Genomic DNA, 15,892 nt, shown 5'->3' with positions numbered 1-15,892 from the left:
GTGAAATGCTGGGTCTCCTACTTGGGGGCACATTGTTCCTTCTGTACTGCAGTACACATCAGCCTAAGAAAAAGCCAAAGGGTTTCCTGCTGGGGAAACCTCATCTCGCTGTCTCCTTGTCACTGCTCCTTTGAACCTGACCATTCTGTGCAGCAGAACAACCCTTGGGAATGCTGCCACCATGCCCATCCTCTGCCACCACCCTGCTGTCCCCACACAGCACAAGACGCAATTGCCGAGCTGAAGGATAATTCCTTTCTATTTTTCACAAAGCTGATTAAATGGGAACAGCTTTGCCCTGGGGAGGCTTTTCTGCTCATTTGTTACTTGAAGTAATAATTTTTCCTCCCCAGGCTCGCGGTGCTGATTGTGAAACGCCCCCCGGGAAAGCCTTGCACACCATCATTCCTCTCCTCCTCTCACTCCCTTGGGCACAGCGCCGTCTGCGAGGGGCTCCCGAGTCAACCGAGGACGGCTCATCAGTGGCAGTGCCCCTGGCTGGCTACAAGGCTGTGGTTGAGCAAATTTCCCTCTGCAGACTCCAGTCTGGAAGCCAATGAAAGTTAATTCTGGAAGAAGCCTTCTATTACGTATGTAGATACCGTCATTACCATATCTCCTCATGGAAAAATTAGAATCTCTTTTAGTGAAAGAAGGACTGTGACTGCTGGCAGGTCTGTGCTCCAGAGTAAAAGCAAGAGCTGGTTTCCATAAGGATTCAAATTCTGGAAAGGAAAAAAGCTGCCACAGAACACACAGACCCAGAAACATCAAGTCTGAAATTATTCTCCTTTACAAAAGCTGTAGAAATTCTCATCACCACTGGCTCTGGAGATCTATGGCAAGCTCTGAAGAAATAGAGGAAGAAATGCTGACAGCTCTGCTTCGTTATCAAGAGTAGGAAAAGCCTCCATCATTAATGCTTTAGTTTTTCTCACTGAAGAATGAAGTACCACACGTTTCTGATTGAATTAAATGAGTGGCATTATTTCTGCAGTCCTTCTATGGCAAAAGGCAGATGCTGACCAGTTCTGCTCCTGATTCACTCTTGGTTGGGCAGCGCGAGTGGCTGTGGGGCTGCTCCAGGCTCCACAGCCTCCTCTCAGGACCTTGCCACCAGTGAGGCGTGCCACAGCACCATGGCACGGGCTTCACATGCTCATTATGGATCTAACGAAGGGTGGACATGCACAGAATCCACACCACATTTAAGGTCTTCTGGATTTGCGGTGTCAAGATACAATCAAGACTAATGAACTTCCCCAGCTGGCATAAGCAATACTGTTGGATCGGGCAGCCCTGACGCATCCTCTGTGTGATGTGTCCAGGCGACCTGATGCCAGCGCCAACGCTGAGCAACTCCCGGCTGAAAGCCAGCCAGGATTAGCAGGGCTGTGTTAATAGTATTAATAAAAGGAGAGATTCAGATGACAGAACATTGTAATTATTCCCTTTCTCCCTCAATCCAGAATTCCAAGACTAAAAATAGGTTTAAAACATTATTTTTCTCTTTCTAAAACATCACCTTTTCTAGTGTCTTTTCTAAATCTAACACATTTTCCTCAGATTGCATCTGGAGAATTCCCAGTGTTGGTGGGAACTGGGTCAGACCTGCAAAGGATCAGGCAGCTCCCAAAATTCTCCATGTACAGAAACCTTATGAACACCCCACATGCCCATCCTCCCTCGGTGAACATTCGCAGCTGGCTGCACTGTTTGGTACTCAGGAGGTAGCCATTCTTCACTGAAAGCATGGTGAAGCATCCCTGGCTGCCCAGGGAGGTGGTAGAATCACCATCCCTGGAGCTGTTCAAAATCAGGTGGATGTGGGAGATGGTTCAGAGGTTACGGTGGTGGAGCACTGACAGTTGGACTTGATCTTGAAGGACTTTTCCAAGTGTGAGGATTCCATGACTCTGTGGTTCTACCCTTGAAAGCAGTAGAGCAAACTGAAGGGGATAGTGTTTGGATGCATGCAGGAGAAGGAAGCAGCAAACAATCCTTGCTGTGCTGAGCACAGCCCTTCCCTGGGCTCTCCAAGAGAAGGGCATTTCGAGGTCTCACACCTGCAGGTTCTCACTCAACCGATGGCCATGCAGGTTGGGATGGACCCTCACTGAGAGGCAGCACGAGGCAGGGTGGTCTCCTGGCTGCAGCCTCAGGGACCCCGAGGTAGCTGGATGGGGGGACACCCTTGATTCTGGCCGCCAAGGGGTCGAAGAGGCTCCATCAGATAGGCCAGCTTTCCCACAGCGTTCCCTTTCTGGGCAGCCTCGCCACACTGGGGATGGGTAATTGCCGTGGTGTTTCACTCCCCGGGCGCTCTCGGGTATCGTTGCGTTTTGTGTCACTGGTGTTTAGCTGTCATCACAAGTCAGACCTGATGATTCAGGAAGTAACATTTTTGATGTAGTTTTGAAACACGCTTCTGTTAACCAAAGCACCTTTCTGTTGTGGGATTTGGGGAGACAAACGCCTTTGGGGAAATATTTCCAGGCGGAAAAGAAATAATAAATTAGCAGTAGCCAGGTCACAGGAGGAAGAATAAACAGCCCTTCTCCAGTGGCAGCATCCGCGAGGGGTGGTATAAATACAGGGCTGTGGGGACAGAGGGATCACATTCGGCTCCTGCAGCGACCTGTGCAGCTCGCCTTGGGCTCCGCGTCAGATCCTCGTGCTCTCACCATGAGCTGTGCCGTCAGGCAGGTCGTTACTGCCTGTTCCCAGGGCAGAGGCAGCGCCGGCAGCTCCGCGGCTGGGAGCGGAAGGAAGGTCTCCTCCACCTCCTCGGGAAGATACGCTGCCTATGACTTAGGCGGTGCGGCCGGCAGTTTTTCTGGTGGCAGTTTAAGCGAGGGATTTCTTGGGAAGCAGCTGAGCACCAACAGTGCTGCTGGTGGGAGCTTCGGAGCTGCCCAGAGGGCTTGTTCTGCCCTTGGATTCAGTGGTGGAGGCATCTGCACTCGTGGCACTGGCGGTGGCTTCACCAGGGCTGGCCCCGGCTGCGGTGATGGGATCTTGTTTGCTAACAACGAGAAGGCGACGATGCAGAACCTCAACGATCGCCTGGCCTCCTACCTGGACAAGGTGCGACTTCTGGAGGGGGACAATGCTGACCTCGAGTGCAAGATCCGGGAGTGGTACGCCAAGGTGGGGCCCAGCTGCGAGCCCCGGGACTACAGCTGCTTTCATAAGGAAATCGAAGACCTTCAGAACCAGGTAAATTGCTGCTTTTCAAGCAAAATCTAGTATTTCTTTGGGCTTTGCTTGTGCCTGTGGATAGACCAACATCAAACGGCCGCTGTGACTCCAGAGGTGCCCAGGGAGCAATGAGTGATTCGCACGGGGCAGTTTGGGGTGGGGGTGGAGGATGCTGCATTTACAGAGGGCTAAAGTTTCAGCTCTGCCTGCTCCACCAAGCTGGAGTTTCCCCAGTGTGATCTAACTGATCAATGCTCCCTATATAAGAAACCCTTATAAAATACGTGGTCTGTGTGACCCCAGGTAGGTATTTCCTCCAGAGAAGCCAGAGGAAGCCACCAGCCAAAATCTCTCCCTCCCTCTCCTGCATTTTCTCTTCCAGATCCTCTGTGCAGCCATGGAGACCAACAAAATCCTTCTGAACATTGATAACAGCCGGATGACTGCTGATGACTTCAGAGTGAAGTGAGTAGGGTCCTGTGCTGGACCGAGGGGTTCCCAGTGCGTGTGGAAGGGCAGGTGCATGATGGTGCTGGGGACATCCTGGCACTGCTGTCACTCTGCCACAGGGAAGCGCAGCTCTCTGCGAGCAGCATGGATATCGCTGGCAGGGTGCCCAGCATTGCTTGCCCGAGGCAAAAGAAGAACTCAGTCCTAAATTGTTTCCCCATGACCCCAAGCCCAGGCTGGCCATGGTGTCCTGCCGTGCTGACCTGTCTCTGTTGCCTGTGCCTCAGGTATGAGACTGAATGTGGTCTCCGGCAGAACGTGGACGCTGACATTTGCAACCTGCGGCCCGTCCTGGACCAGCTGGCCAGCTGCAGGACTGACCTGCAGCTGCAGTGCGAGGCTCTCACTGAAGAGATGTGCTGTCTCAAGACAAACCATGAGGAGGTCAGATTACCCCTTTTAGAGAAATAATGAGAAAGAAGGAAAATCTACCCTCCCCTCCCCCCCCCCCCGGGTGAATATTGCTGACACGGGGCCGTACTCTCTGCAGGAAATGAACTGTCTGAGGAAACAGGCGACTGGAGATGTGAGTGTGGAGGTCAACGCCTGCCCTGGCCCAGACCTGAGGAAGATCCTGGAGGACCTGAGGTGCCAGTATGAAACGCTGATGGAGCGCAACCGCAAGGAGACGGAGCAGTGGTATGCCTGCAAGGTACGGCATGTGCACGGAGCTGTGCCCCACGCTGCTGGGTGGGGAAAGGGCCAAACGGGAGGCTGAGAACATTTACTGGGGGTGTCAGTATCAGCAGTGCTGTCCTGGGTGGGCTCAGCATGTGACTGTACTGCCCACTCCTTCTGTACACAGCAGAGGGGCCATCCCATGGTGTCACAGGGTCATAAGGGAGTAAATGGGGGGTGGAGGGGCATTGCAGGGGGTGCACAGGGAACGTGGTGAAGCCCCTGGCACGAGCTGCTGGGGTGAGATGAGGAGAGGGCTGCTCTTTTCTAACTTTGCAGGTGGAGGAGGTGAATCTGGAGGTCATCACAAGCAGCCAGGAGATTGAGTCAAGCAACAAACAGGTCACCGAGCTGAGACGTCAGCTACAGGCCTTGGAGATCAATGTGCAAGCCCAGCTCACCATGGTGGGTGACACCACTGCGATTCACCTCTCGGAGACCCCAGCTCCCTTTGGAAAGCAGTACCACTGGAGTGGTGCTGTGACCAGACCCTGAGCTTCCAGCACACCCTTTGTGTCGTTTCCATTCTCAGAAAGAAAACCTGGAATCCTCTCTGGCAGAAACCGAGTGTCGCTACAACAAATACCTGGCCGAGCTGCAGAACCAGATCTCCTGCGTGGAGCAGCGGCTGGCTGAGATCCGGGCAGAAATGGAGTGCCAGAACCAGGAGTACAAGACCCTCCTGGACGTGAAATGCCGCCTGGAGCAGGAGATCCAGACCTACCACTGCCTGCTGGAGGGCGGACAGCACGACATCATGTACGCAGACTACAGACAGGCCCGGGCACAGTAACGTCTCCACGCTTTGCCTTACAGGGGTAGGGAAATCCAGTGGTAACAGCAGTGCTGTGGTGAGGAGCCGGTGCAGGCCTGTTGCCAGGCAGGGCCTGTGAGCAAACCAGGAGGCAGCTGAGGATTTGGCTCTGATAAAGTCCGAGCACACTGTCCTTTTTGGGGCAGGGAGGGCAGTTGGGAGAAGCCCCCCTGAGCTGTCCCAGCCAGGCGCAGTGTCACAGCTCCTCAAAGGGTGGTTTTCACCAGGCAGGGCCTTCCCTGAATACCAGCACTTCCCTGAGTTTTATTGGCTTTTGCAAGACAGGATTAGGGACTGGCAGCTAAATTAACTGAAACAATAAATTATCTAAACATTTGCAGTTTCACACAACAATTTTAATTAAAGTTTTGGGCAATTTAATTTGTATGCAAAGCAGTTGGCTCTTCCCTTCCTCCCATTGACTGAGATTTTGAAACACTGAGGCACGCTGCTAATCTCCTAAATGGCTGTACACACACAGAACCCGCCTGAGCACCCACCACCTGCATTAGTTTGGAATAAAAGGCTCTCCTGGAGCCTCTGGTTCCTAATTTGTTTCATGAAAAGTTGGTTTGTGTTCCAAGATGCCAGTTGCCTTGGATGAAATGCTACTGCCAGAGCTTGTCTCAGAGCCCAGGGTAATCCCAAGGGTGTCAAGATGGAAAAGCAATAGCTGTCAAGGCAGGCAGGATGGAGGATATGCTAATTGTTGCTCCTAATGACCCTCCCTGTTCGAAGGGGAGATGGCCAGCAGCTTAAGACAGTGCTCCAGTTCTCCAGGGCTTTGATTACCAGAGCTGTCTCCTTTCCACAGAGGGTCAGCAGGAAGAGGAATCCCTCCAACATCTGCTGGAAGAAGCGGTGGGCTTAAAGCTACCCTGGTTCAGCCGTGCCTGCCCTGAGCCTGCCTGTGCTGGGCCAGGATGTGCAAGGTGGGTGCCCTCTGGAAGCCTGTGAGTATGACCTGGGATGCTGCTGCAGTCTGGCTCTACCTGGGCAAGAGGAGGCTGAGATACCTCCAGGCTTTTCTGGGTGATGAAGAGGGGCTGGAGGTGGTTTCTTCTTCCTGCAGCGCAGGGAGACAGCCGTGCAGGGGTGTGGGTGTGACTGGTGGGGGCAGAGGATGGGGATCAGCCGAGCTATGGGAGGAAGCAGCAGCAAGGGATGCAGCTCTGGGGCACTCACAAACATGCACAGAAGATATGTTGGATGCTGGGGGGTTGCTAGCAGTAAAAGTGGTTAAATAAGACCTGAGGCACCACACAACAGCGAGGAACTTGCAGGGGGAGTCAGTCAGTCAGCAGTGCATAACATGGAGCATGCTGGGGAGCAGAGGGAAAAGCAAGGGGAATGTCAGAGAAAGGGATGGCAGAAACCCTTGCAAAAGCGATGCTTCCCTGTGCTCCCTCAGCAGGTCACTGCAGACAAGAGCTTCCCTGCCAGCCCTGCACATACCCCTGAGGCCTCTGGAAGAACAAGCCGTTCGGGAAAGCGAGGCAAAACTAGCAGTTCTGCTCACAGCACCAGTCAGAAGGACTCTGCAGAAGGGCTGCCCTCCTCCACCCTCGCTGCCTGCTGCCTTCATCCCCTGACACCGCTTCTGTCCCACCACTGGTCTTCACTTTGGTGGTCAGTTGTCTAACAACTGCCCAAGCTTGTCTCTAATAAAACTCTGCTGCTCCTGACACAGCCTTGAACCTGAGAAATAACCTGTACAAGTAAATAAAATAAATGTAACACAGACAGTTGTATTTATCACACGGCTCTGGGTGGGGATGCCTCTTGATCCACCTCCTCAAAGCAGCCATTACAAGGGACAAAGAAGAACATGACACGTCCCCACCTGCCACACAGCTCCTGCTGAATTCAGTGGCTGCAGGGTGGTGGTGGAGGGAGGGGACCAGCTGATGTGCTGAGAGGGATGCTCACTGATGCTGAGACATGAAGTAGAAGGTGATGAGGGCAGAGAGTCAGGGGGTGGACAGAGAGCAGGGAAGGAGCATCAAGGCAGTCTGCTACTGAAAGACACTTCTGAGCACAAATCGAGTTTTCATTAAAGTAGGTGTCTGATAAAAATTATAATATAATATAATATAATATAATATAATATAATATAATATAATATAATATAATATACAACACCTCTGAGTGACTGTATGTGCAATAACAGGACAAAATCAAGAACAATAAGTTTTCCCAACTAATACTGAACTAGTCATTTAAAACAAAGCTCTGCTGGACCTGACACACCCTCCTGGAGGAGGAAAAGAATTCCCACAGAAAATGCTAAATAAAGAACCTCTAAAAGGGTTTGGAGCAAAGGGAAGCAGGAAGAACCAGCTGGCAACATGTGGGAAGATAAAAGGGTGAGACAAATTAATGTGTGGGGGAGAGTTGTTTTAAAAGTAAGATGCAACAAACAGCCAAGAAAAAAACCAAAGATGCTGGTATTTAATTACCCCAGCGAAAGGAATGACAAACACATTCAGGAGCACAACTGCACTTGCTGCTTCTGCATGCAGAGGCTCGAGACCCATCCCGTCCCTCCTCACGGGCAGCAGGACCCAGGAGCTGCGGCACGGACGGAGCTCAGCACCCTGACTCCTCTGTCCCACAGACAGAGCAGAATCCCAGCACCACCAGGAAAATCCCTGAGGACTGCACATGCCAGAGGTTAAACCCTCAGTGAGGAAACCGAGATACACCGACCAGTGTTGCAAACTGCCAATGCTGGAGACCAGCCCTGGGTGAAGGACCGCACTGCACAGGCAATTACACCCCATTACAGGCTCTCTGCTTGTTTAATAGCAGGTCGTGAGCTGCTGTGATGCATGAACTATAATTTCTCTATAAAAGTCTATTTTATGAAGCACACAGACAGGGACAGTCTCTCTCACAGCCACAGTAACTATCTGTGGGGTTTGCATTTTTGTTTACTGGCTTGAGTAACATTTATAAGGAATTATATAGAAAGTGAAGTGCTCCTATCATCAAGCAGGAGATTTCTGGGCTCAGTAGGCTGCATGGTCTAATTTAAACTGCTGCCATGAACCACATACTGAAGGTGTATCCAAACAAAGAGCCTTTTTAGTGCAAGTGTGAAATGTAGACCCAAAGAAGCCTCTCTGAGCAGCAGCCTGTGCCCTTGGCCCTCTGGAGCTCTGCTTGCCAGGCTCCAGGCTGACAGCCCTGGCTCCCCTCCAGCCTGCGCTGCACCCGGCTGCCCAGGCAGCAGTGGCATTGCTGTGGTTTCCTTCTCCCATCAGTATTTCCATCTGTCTTGACACAGGTTCTCTTGTACTCTGCCATGAGAATCGGCAGTGCTTCCAGAGATGCCGACACTGCAACGTCTGGCTGCCTTGTCATTGTCTGGAAGGAGCTGGAGGGAAATGAGAACCCTTCTCAAAGTGAACAGGGAAGGTTGTGAGCTTCAGTGGGAAGAAACCAGGTTCTCTCCACCTCTGTGTTCTGCTGAGCTTCTACTTCATCACCAGTAAATGTTGAGAGGCAGTTTGAAGATGTGAGCAGTCAGCAAGAAAGAAACTGAAACCAAATAATCACCTTGGTGTCTGAGGTGTATTTAAGACCCAGGATCCTGCTGTTAACAAGCTGTGTGATAATTATTTCACTTGCCTTACAGGAATTCTGCTAACCATGGTGGTATAAACCAGTGAGTCATGAGCCAGAGGAGTCTTGGTCTGCATTTGAAAGATGGGAGCATGAGGTCTGGAGCCAGCTCAGTATCACATCAAAGAAGTGTTTAATAAGGGATGCCTAATGGCTATTATGCAAATTATTAATGGTAATTACAAGTGACAAGATCAAATCATATTCCAGGGAACTTGCACAAACATCACTGAAGCAATGCTTATGAAAGCGAAGTGCTGTCAAGCCAGACACACCCTGCTTGTAGTTGACACAAGAAAACATTGTCAACCAGAGATAAGTGAGGGTGGAAGCAGCACGGTGCACACAGCCCGTGCAGCGGGACGGTCACAGTGCCGCCGGACCCAGCTCCACTGCCCACAGCCCCACACATCTTCCCATCACCGCGTGCCTGTATTTACACTCATCTCCGCTTTGTCCACCTCCAGGTCTCTGCTCTTGCCCATCATGCCCACAAGACCCAACGGTGTGTGCAGGGACGCTGAGCTGAGCCAGGGCTGACCCTGCTGCCTGGCCACCCAGCATCGCTTCCTTCACAGCCAGCTGAGGAAACCACTTGCTTCCTCCTGCCTCACATGTGGGCTGTAAACCCTTCTGGGACAGTTTTAGCCTTAGACTTGCCCAGTCCTTTCCTAGCCATTGTCCTGGCCCAAGGCTATGCTCCTGGGCTACAGGGATGCAGAGAATAATGCTGGTGGAGGGAAAGAAGTCAGTTCAGTGGGGAAAAAGGCCGGTATGGATGGATGTTTCTGAACAGGACAGTGGCTCATGGCTACAGAGAGGACCGTGCTGCTGCCCGATCTGCAGCGAGGTCCCAGTGCCGAGGCTCAGAGCCCTGACTTCCATATGGAGCAGGGCAATGCCTGCAGCAAGCACAGCAGCAGCTTCCCAGCACAGAGCCCAAGTAAAAGTTACACTGGTTTTAAAATACAGTCTGGTTTGTCAGGGACTGGCTTTTGGATGCATTTGCTCCATCAATCTCATGTTTCTCATCCCAGTGAAACTGGCAGGAGCCCAGCAGAGCCCCACAGAATATAGTTACATCCCAAAGATAAGTCCTTTGGCAGAACTGTGCATGGTCTTTTCTAACCTTCCCTGGTAAAACCTGATTCTGCTGCCTGTGGACCTTTCAGCCCCAACATATGTAAAAGGATGTTCAGTGCTGCAAACCAGTTTGTTTTGTAGAGCAAGACCTATTCCTTCTTCCTCAAAGAAGCAGGCGTGGGTGCTCCTTGTCCCCCTGTAGAGAGATGTCCAATATCTGCAAGGTCTCCTGCTAAACCCACAGCTCTGAAGGGAAAGGGACCCTCCACACAGAGCCCTGCTGCCTCGGGATGTGGGTGCAGGAACTTCTCCTGGACACCCACTGTGCACAGCAAAGCTCCAAGCAATCCAGGCATTCTATTAATTTCTGTTGGCTCTTGGAGCCGCACCCTCTCTTCAGTTATATTCCTCAAAATGACTGATGAAAGCCAGATTTACTCCCCATCCTCCTTTTTGCTCATGATTTGCACTCCTGTGAACTAGGCTGTGTGGGGAGCACAGGGGATGTGTTTCTAGGGGAGGGTGGACTTGTATTTCAGGCACTGCAGAGGCACCTGAGCTCTGATGGATCCCAGCTCTGTCCTTGAGCAAGTTATTTCACTGCTCCATACGGATAATGAATATTCTAGGATGCTGCCAGCCTCGGGTAGGCGGCTTTTTATCATTTCTCATCTAAGTAAAGAAAGAAATTAGCTCCCTGGAGAGAGGAGAGTCCTAACTTAGGCTGATGAGAAGATGGTCACAGCTTTATATGCTTGGGGATACTCCTGTCGTGGTGACAAAGCCATGGAAGCTCCCAGCAGCACATGGGAAGGGGCTGAGCCCCCCAGCAATTCTCTGCCCTCTGCCCGGAGGCGATGGCTGCTCTCAGGGCTCATGCTCAGCCCTAAAGAGGATTTATCACAACTGCTCCTGTAACTACGGTCCCACTTGAGTCAAAGGCTCCTTGTGAGTAAGAGCTGCTGGGAAATTCCACGCTGTAGGGAACAGGAGCCTCTGTCCCCTGGAGACTGGAATATCCTCCCATCGCAGAGTCTGCTGGAGAAAGGTCCTGGCACAGCCAGTTCTTTGGCCACTCCCCTGGCTACTGCTCACCTGGCTTGGAGGTTGGACCCTGGACACAGCTCTGACAAACTCCACTAAGAAATGCAGAAAGATTCTGTTCCTTCTTATTCTGTGCTCGGCACGTTGGTAGTGCCAGAGACTGGGGGGTCACCACTCAGTCATCCAGGCAGTGGGAGGTCTCACCCATGGATATTCCCCTTCCCATCACCTCTTCCTTTATCTGTAATCACCACAAACTGAGGCAGATGGACAGCAATTAAAGTAACAGAAAACCAGCTTCAGAGAGGCGCTTCATACACCTCAGATTACTTCTGTGTAAGATCCAGACACAGAGGCCTTCCAACACCTCACAGGCCTGATCCCTGCGGTCTGGGAGCAAGGTGACTTCTGGTGTTTGCATGACCAGAGCTGTATAAACCACAAGTGGAGAACTAATCCCAGGGGAATCACCTCAGGATGTACAAAATCTCCCCGTAACACATCTGTTAGAGCCAGTGTCGGCTGTTGTGCCAGGTGACAGACATCCCTGGTCTTTTCACTACTACAGTCACAACCATTTGCATTTTCCAGAAGTGAGAATTCACATTAATCTTCCATTTTTCTTCCACGTACTCCACCAGAGCATGTGATAGAAAAATGTTTATTGGACTAAGAATAAAATAAACACAAATTAATAAAAGATAAAAGGCACTTTGATGTTATAAATACCAATGTTTCTTCTTTGTACATAATCTAGGGCAACTTTTTTTCTTGACTTGTTGTAAGTTTGCATCACACAAAATGCTGATGACTCATAAAACATTATTTTACTTTTTGGAATAAGCTGCTGACATGTAAAGTATCTTCCCTGTGAACTGGGATTTCTAGAGGGAAACTGCCTATGGGCTATTTATTCTTGGCACAAACAGCAAGACTAGCCAGCCCCGTGGGAAGAAGAAACACCCTACAGGTGACACCCCCTTGGGAAGGTATAAATAGAGATCTGCGGCACAACCAACCCGCAGTCTGATTCAAAATCAAGCTGTGCCTCTTGCTTTGGGCTTTGGGTTGGATCTGCAGCTGTCCTCAAAATGAGTTGTAGTATTAAGCAGACAACTGGCTCTCTCAGGGGCAGGACCAGCGGCGGCAGCTGTGTTATTGGTGGCGGTGGTGGTGGTGGAGGAGCACGGATCTCCTCAGTCTCCTCTGGAAGATACGTGACTTGTGGGATAGGTGGTAGCCGAGGGTTTTCTGGTAGAAGCTACTGTGGTGGTGTGAATTATGGAGGAGGACTGAGCACTGGCAGTTTGGTTGGTGGAAACTATGGAGGTGGCTTAGGAGCCGCTGTCCTCGGAGGATGTTCAGGCATCGGATTCAGCGGTGGCAGTGCTCGCTTTGGCGGTGGCATTGGAGGTGGCCTTGGTATTGGTCTTGGTGGAGGGGTAGTCGGAGGGGGGTTTGCTGGTGATGGCATTCTTCTTTCTGGTGACGAAAAGGTCACCATGCAGAACCTTAACGACCGCCTGGCTTCTTACCTGGACAAGGTGAGGTGCCTGGAACAAGAGAACGCTGACCTGGAGTGCAGGATCAGGGAGTGGTATGCCAAGCAGGGCCCTTTTTGTGAGCCACGGGACTACAGCTGCTATTATAAGGAAATAGAAGATCTTCAGAATCAGGTAACGTCAGCTCTCAGCTGCTTTCTCCTTTGTAAGCTTCTCCCACAGTGTCGGTTCATAACTTGATGCACTTATTGAGAGTAAGTTCCATTCCTGTAAAATGCTTCTGTAAACAGCCATTAACAGCCCGCGGAAACCCCGAGCTCAAAGGTGAAACCGGGATAGTCTGGACTGTTCCCAGGGCTGTGACTGATCAGATAGATTTGAGGGGTAAAATGTTATCTTCATGGAACACATCCGGCTTGGCTCAGTAGCCTTTCTGAATTAGGTCTGTGCCAAGGTGTTCAGGTGGACATGCGCCAGGGAAGCGGCTCAGCCAGGAATAAACAACAGATCGCATTCGTTTGCCTGGATTTGTATTATTCTAACAATTCCAGTTAAACTTTACTTCCTTTTTTTTACAAGTTTACTCTTTCCTACAGAACTGGGGAGTTCAATTAAAAACAGGAGCAGGGGGAGCGGTGCCGCTGCACATCCTGGGTGTGCAATTTCAAATGAAAACATTCGTTTGCAACGTGTGTTTGGCAGAAATCCCAGGATGTCGAGGCAAGAAGGATAAAGGGCAAAGAATCCAGACAGAAGGAGACAGGCTTATAATTAAATCTCAAAGCAAAGTTTTTAAAACTCTTATCCATGAAAGTAAAATTGGGATTTCACAGGTCAGGAGGATTGTGGCTGCTGCTGGGTGATAGTCACTAAAACCCCCTGACCAGCTTATCCCATCCTCATGTTTGAGCAGCCTGATGCCTCCACACCACTGAGCACCCCCTGTGACTGCCCCATGACTGACAGGCAATATTAAAGGGAAAACAAAGGGAGAGGGGCCAGGTCTGGGTGTACCGGGTGCTTGGGTACACTTGAGCCAGAGGATTGAGGGAAGAGACTTGAGGAGTGAATCTTCTTTTTCCAGATTGTCTGTGCAACCATAGACAACAACAAGATCATTCTGAACATCGACAACAGCAGGATGACAGCTGATGATTTCCGAGTGAAGTGAGTACCTTCCTTGCAGAGCTGGTGGGAAGCTCTCAGACAGGTCCTTGGGATGCTGGGACAGGCTCGGGGCTCTGCAGAAAAGTCCTTCCCTCCAGTGCCTCTGGAGCTGCCTTAATGAGCATCAGTTCCAGGAGGGAAAGTTTGGGAGAACGAGGGGTTTTAGTGTGGAGAGCAGAGATTGATGGGAGGGATGCACAGGCAGGGAGCAGTACAGGTTCACCCTTCTGGCTCGTGGTGACTTTCAGAGGGGAATCTTCTGGGATTTTTCTTGTTAGAGCCCAGAAACGCAGTGAGTGTCACCTCTGGAATAGCTCCAGCAAAGGCAGGCAGAGGGCAGGCTTGGCAGATGAGCCCCGACTGCTTCCTTAGCATCCTGTGAGGCGGGTTAGGAAAACGCTGCAGGAAAGACGGGTGGTCAAATGAAAAGCACAGAGCAGAGGGGGGTGTCAGGCACTGACTGTTCCTTCTGGCTTTCCCACCTCAGGTACGAGACAGAGCTGGCACTGCGCCAGAGCGTGGAGGCTGACATCAACGGGCTGCGCCAAGTCCTGGACCAGCTGACGCTCTGCAGGTCTGACCTGGAGGCACAGCTGGAGTCGCTGCGGGAGGAGCTCTGCTGCCTCAAGAAGAACCACGAGGAGGTAGGCTCCTGCCTTTGCCTAAGAAGTCTCTCATCATGCAGGATCCATCATCCTCACCTCCCCAGGGTGCTGGCTGCACAGGGGGCGGGTGGTTCATGAGACCGTACGAGTGAGCAGGGAACCCAGCAGAAAGGGTCTCTGCCAGGGCTGCCTTGTCCCTGCTGGGGAACCCAGCTGCCTCAGCTTTTTCCTTACTTTTTAAAAAATAACCCAATCTGGGTTGTATTTCCAGGAAATGAACTGTCTGAGGAAACAATCGACTGGAGATGTGAGTGTGGAGGTCAACGCCTGCCCTGGCCCAGACCTGAGGAAGATCCTGGAGGAGATGAGGTGCCAGTATGAAACGCTGATTGAACGCAACCGCAAAGAAGTTGAGGATTGGTATGAGTGCAAGGTGAGTAAATTTACTCAGCCCTGACTTTCCCCAGCTAACACCCAGGCACTGGTCCCACAGCAATGCATTACACATTAAAACCACACAACATACTGCACTGGCGCTCAGCACTGGCTCAGACGCAGGGATGCTGCCACTCTGTGTCCCTATCATGGGGCGACAGGAACTGCCACCTGTTAGTGAGACCTGAGGCAGAACCCTTTAAATAGGATGAGAAGGACCAGACAGAAGTGCCACTGGGGGAGCAAGAAGCACAACACAGGGTCTGCACTCCATTAGGATGAGAAGGTTCACCCACACACTTCTCATTTATGGTTTTTTCCCTCACTTCTCTGCTCTTCCCTTAATCCTTAATCTGATTTATGTTAAACATTCCCTGAACACCTTTATTCTCGGTGATTTCAGATTGAGGAGGTGAATCGGGAGGTTATTACGAGCGGTCAGGAGGTAGAGACGTGCAACAACCAGGTCACTGAACTGAGACGCCAACTGCAAGCCCTGGAAATCGATCTCCAGGCTCAGCTCAGCCAGGTGGGTGATGAGCTGGGGTAAAGCCCAGCAGCCTTATGGCTCCCCGTGGCTGTATGAATCCCTGGTTAAATGCAGCGTTTCTCACGCCTGTGTCTGTATTGTGCCACGTGTCACCCCTCAGAGGGACAACCTGGAGTCCTCTCTGGCTGAGACAGAGTGTCGCTACAACAACCACCTTGCTGAGCTGCAGAGCCAGATCACATGTGTGGAGCAGCAGCTGGCCGACCTGCGTGCAGAAATGGAGTGTCAGAACCAGGAGTACAAGATCCTGCTGGATGTCAAATGCCGCCTGGAGCAGGAGATCCACACGTACCGCTGCCTGCTGGAGGGCGGACAGCAGGACCTTATGTAAGCAGAGGATGTGATAAATTACCTGTGTCCTGGGGGTTCAACATAAAGGGAAAGGGAGTGATAGCTGAGGCAGCACACAGCTCCTTCCCCCTCACTGACCTATTCTGGCTGTGGGTATAGTTGACCTGTCAGTTCCCTCACTGAAATGCTGTTTTGCTGTCCCCTTAGTCAGCAAGGAGGAATCGGTCAGTCTTCGGGTCTAGGAGGAGGAGTTGCAAGAACGAGTGGAATAGGAGGAGGAGGTATCATCAGAACAAGCCACACTTACACTTCATCCTCCCAGATGCCATCCTGCGCAGCTGCGGAGATACAAGGTAAGAACTGCTGCACGCTACGAGATTTCCAC

At 51.4% G+C, this 15,892-nt stretch overlaps 2 protein-coding genes across 2 annotated transcripts in view; both read left to right on the top strand.

The window, feature by feature from the left end:
* Nucleotides 1-2,685: 2,685 nt before the first annotated feature.
* LOC311201068 (keratin, type I cytoskeletal 19-like) lies at nt 2,686-5,182 on the top strand (the record flags this gene model as incomplete). Its single annotated transcript, XM_084275374.1, has 6 exons — nt 2,686-3,219; nt 3,584-3,666; nt 3,939-4,095; nt 4,202-4,363; nt 4,669-4,794; nt 4,922-5,182. 6 exons carry the CDS (start codon nt 2,686-2,688, stop codon nt 5,180-5,182), a joined length of 1,323 nt encoding a protein of 440 aa, XP_084131500.1.
* A 6,866-nt stretch (nt 5,183-12,048) lies between these two features.
* LOC311201067 (uncharacterized protein) overlaps nt 12,049-15,892 on the top strand; it is a gene marked incomplete at both ends in the record, with an annotated part of 39,299 nt that continues 35,455 nt past the window's right edge. The window contains 6 exons of the mRNA XM_084275373.1: nt 12,049-12,633; nt 13,544-13,626; nt 14,114-14,270; nt 14,503-14,664; nt 15,070-15,195; nt 15,317-15,543. Coding sequence (XP_084131499.1) covers nt 12,049-12,633; nt 13,544-13,626; nt 14,114-14,270; nt 14,503-14,664; nt 15,070-15,195; nt 15,317-15,543 — 1,340 coding nt within the window. The remainder of the gene's footprint in view (nt 12,634-13,543; nt 13,627-14,113; nt 14,271-14,502; nt 14,665-15,069; nt 15,196-15,316; nt 15,544-15,892) is intronic.

The sequence above is a fragment of the Gallinula chloropus genome (assembly GCF_964237585.1).
Source record: "Gallinula chloropus genome assembly, chromosome: 26".
NCBI lineage: Eukaryota > Metazoa > Chordata > Aves > Gruiformes > Rallidae > Gallinula > Gallinula chloropus.
This window is presented reverse-complemented; position numbering and strand designations above follow the sequence as displayed.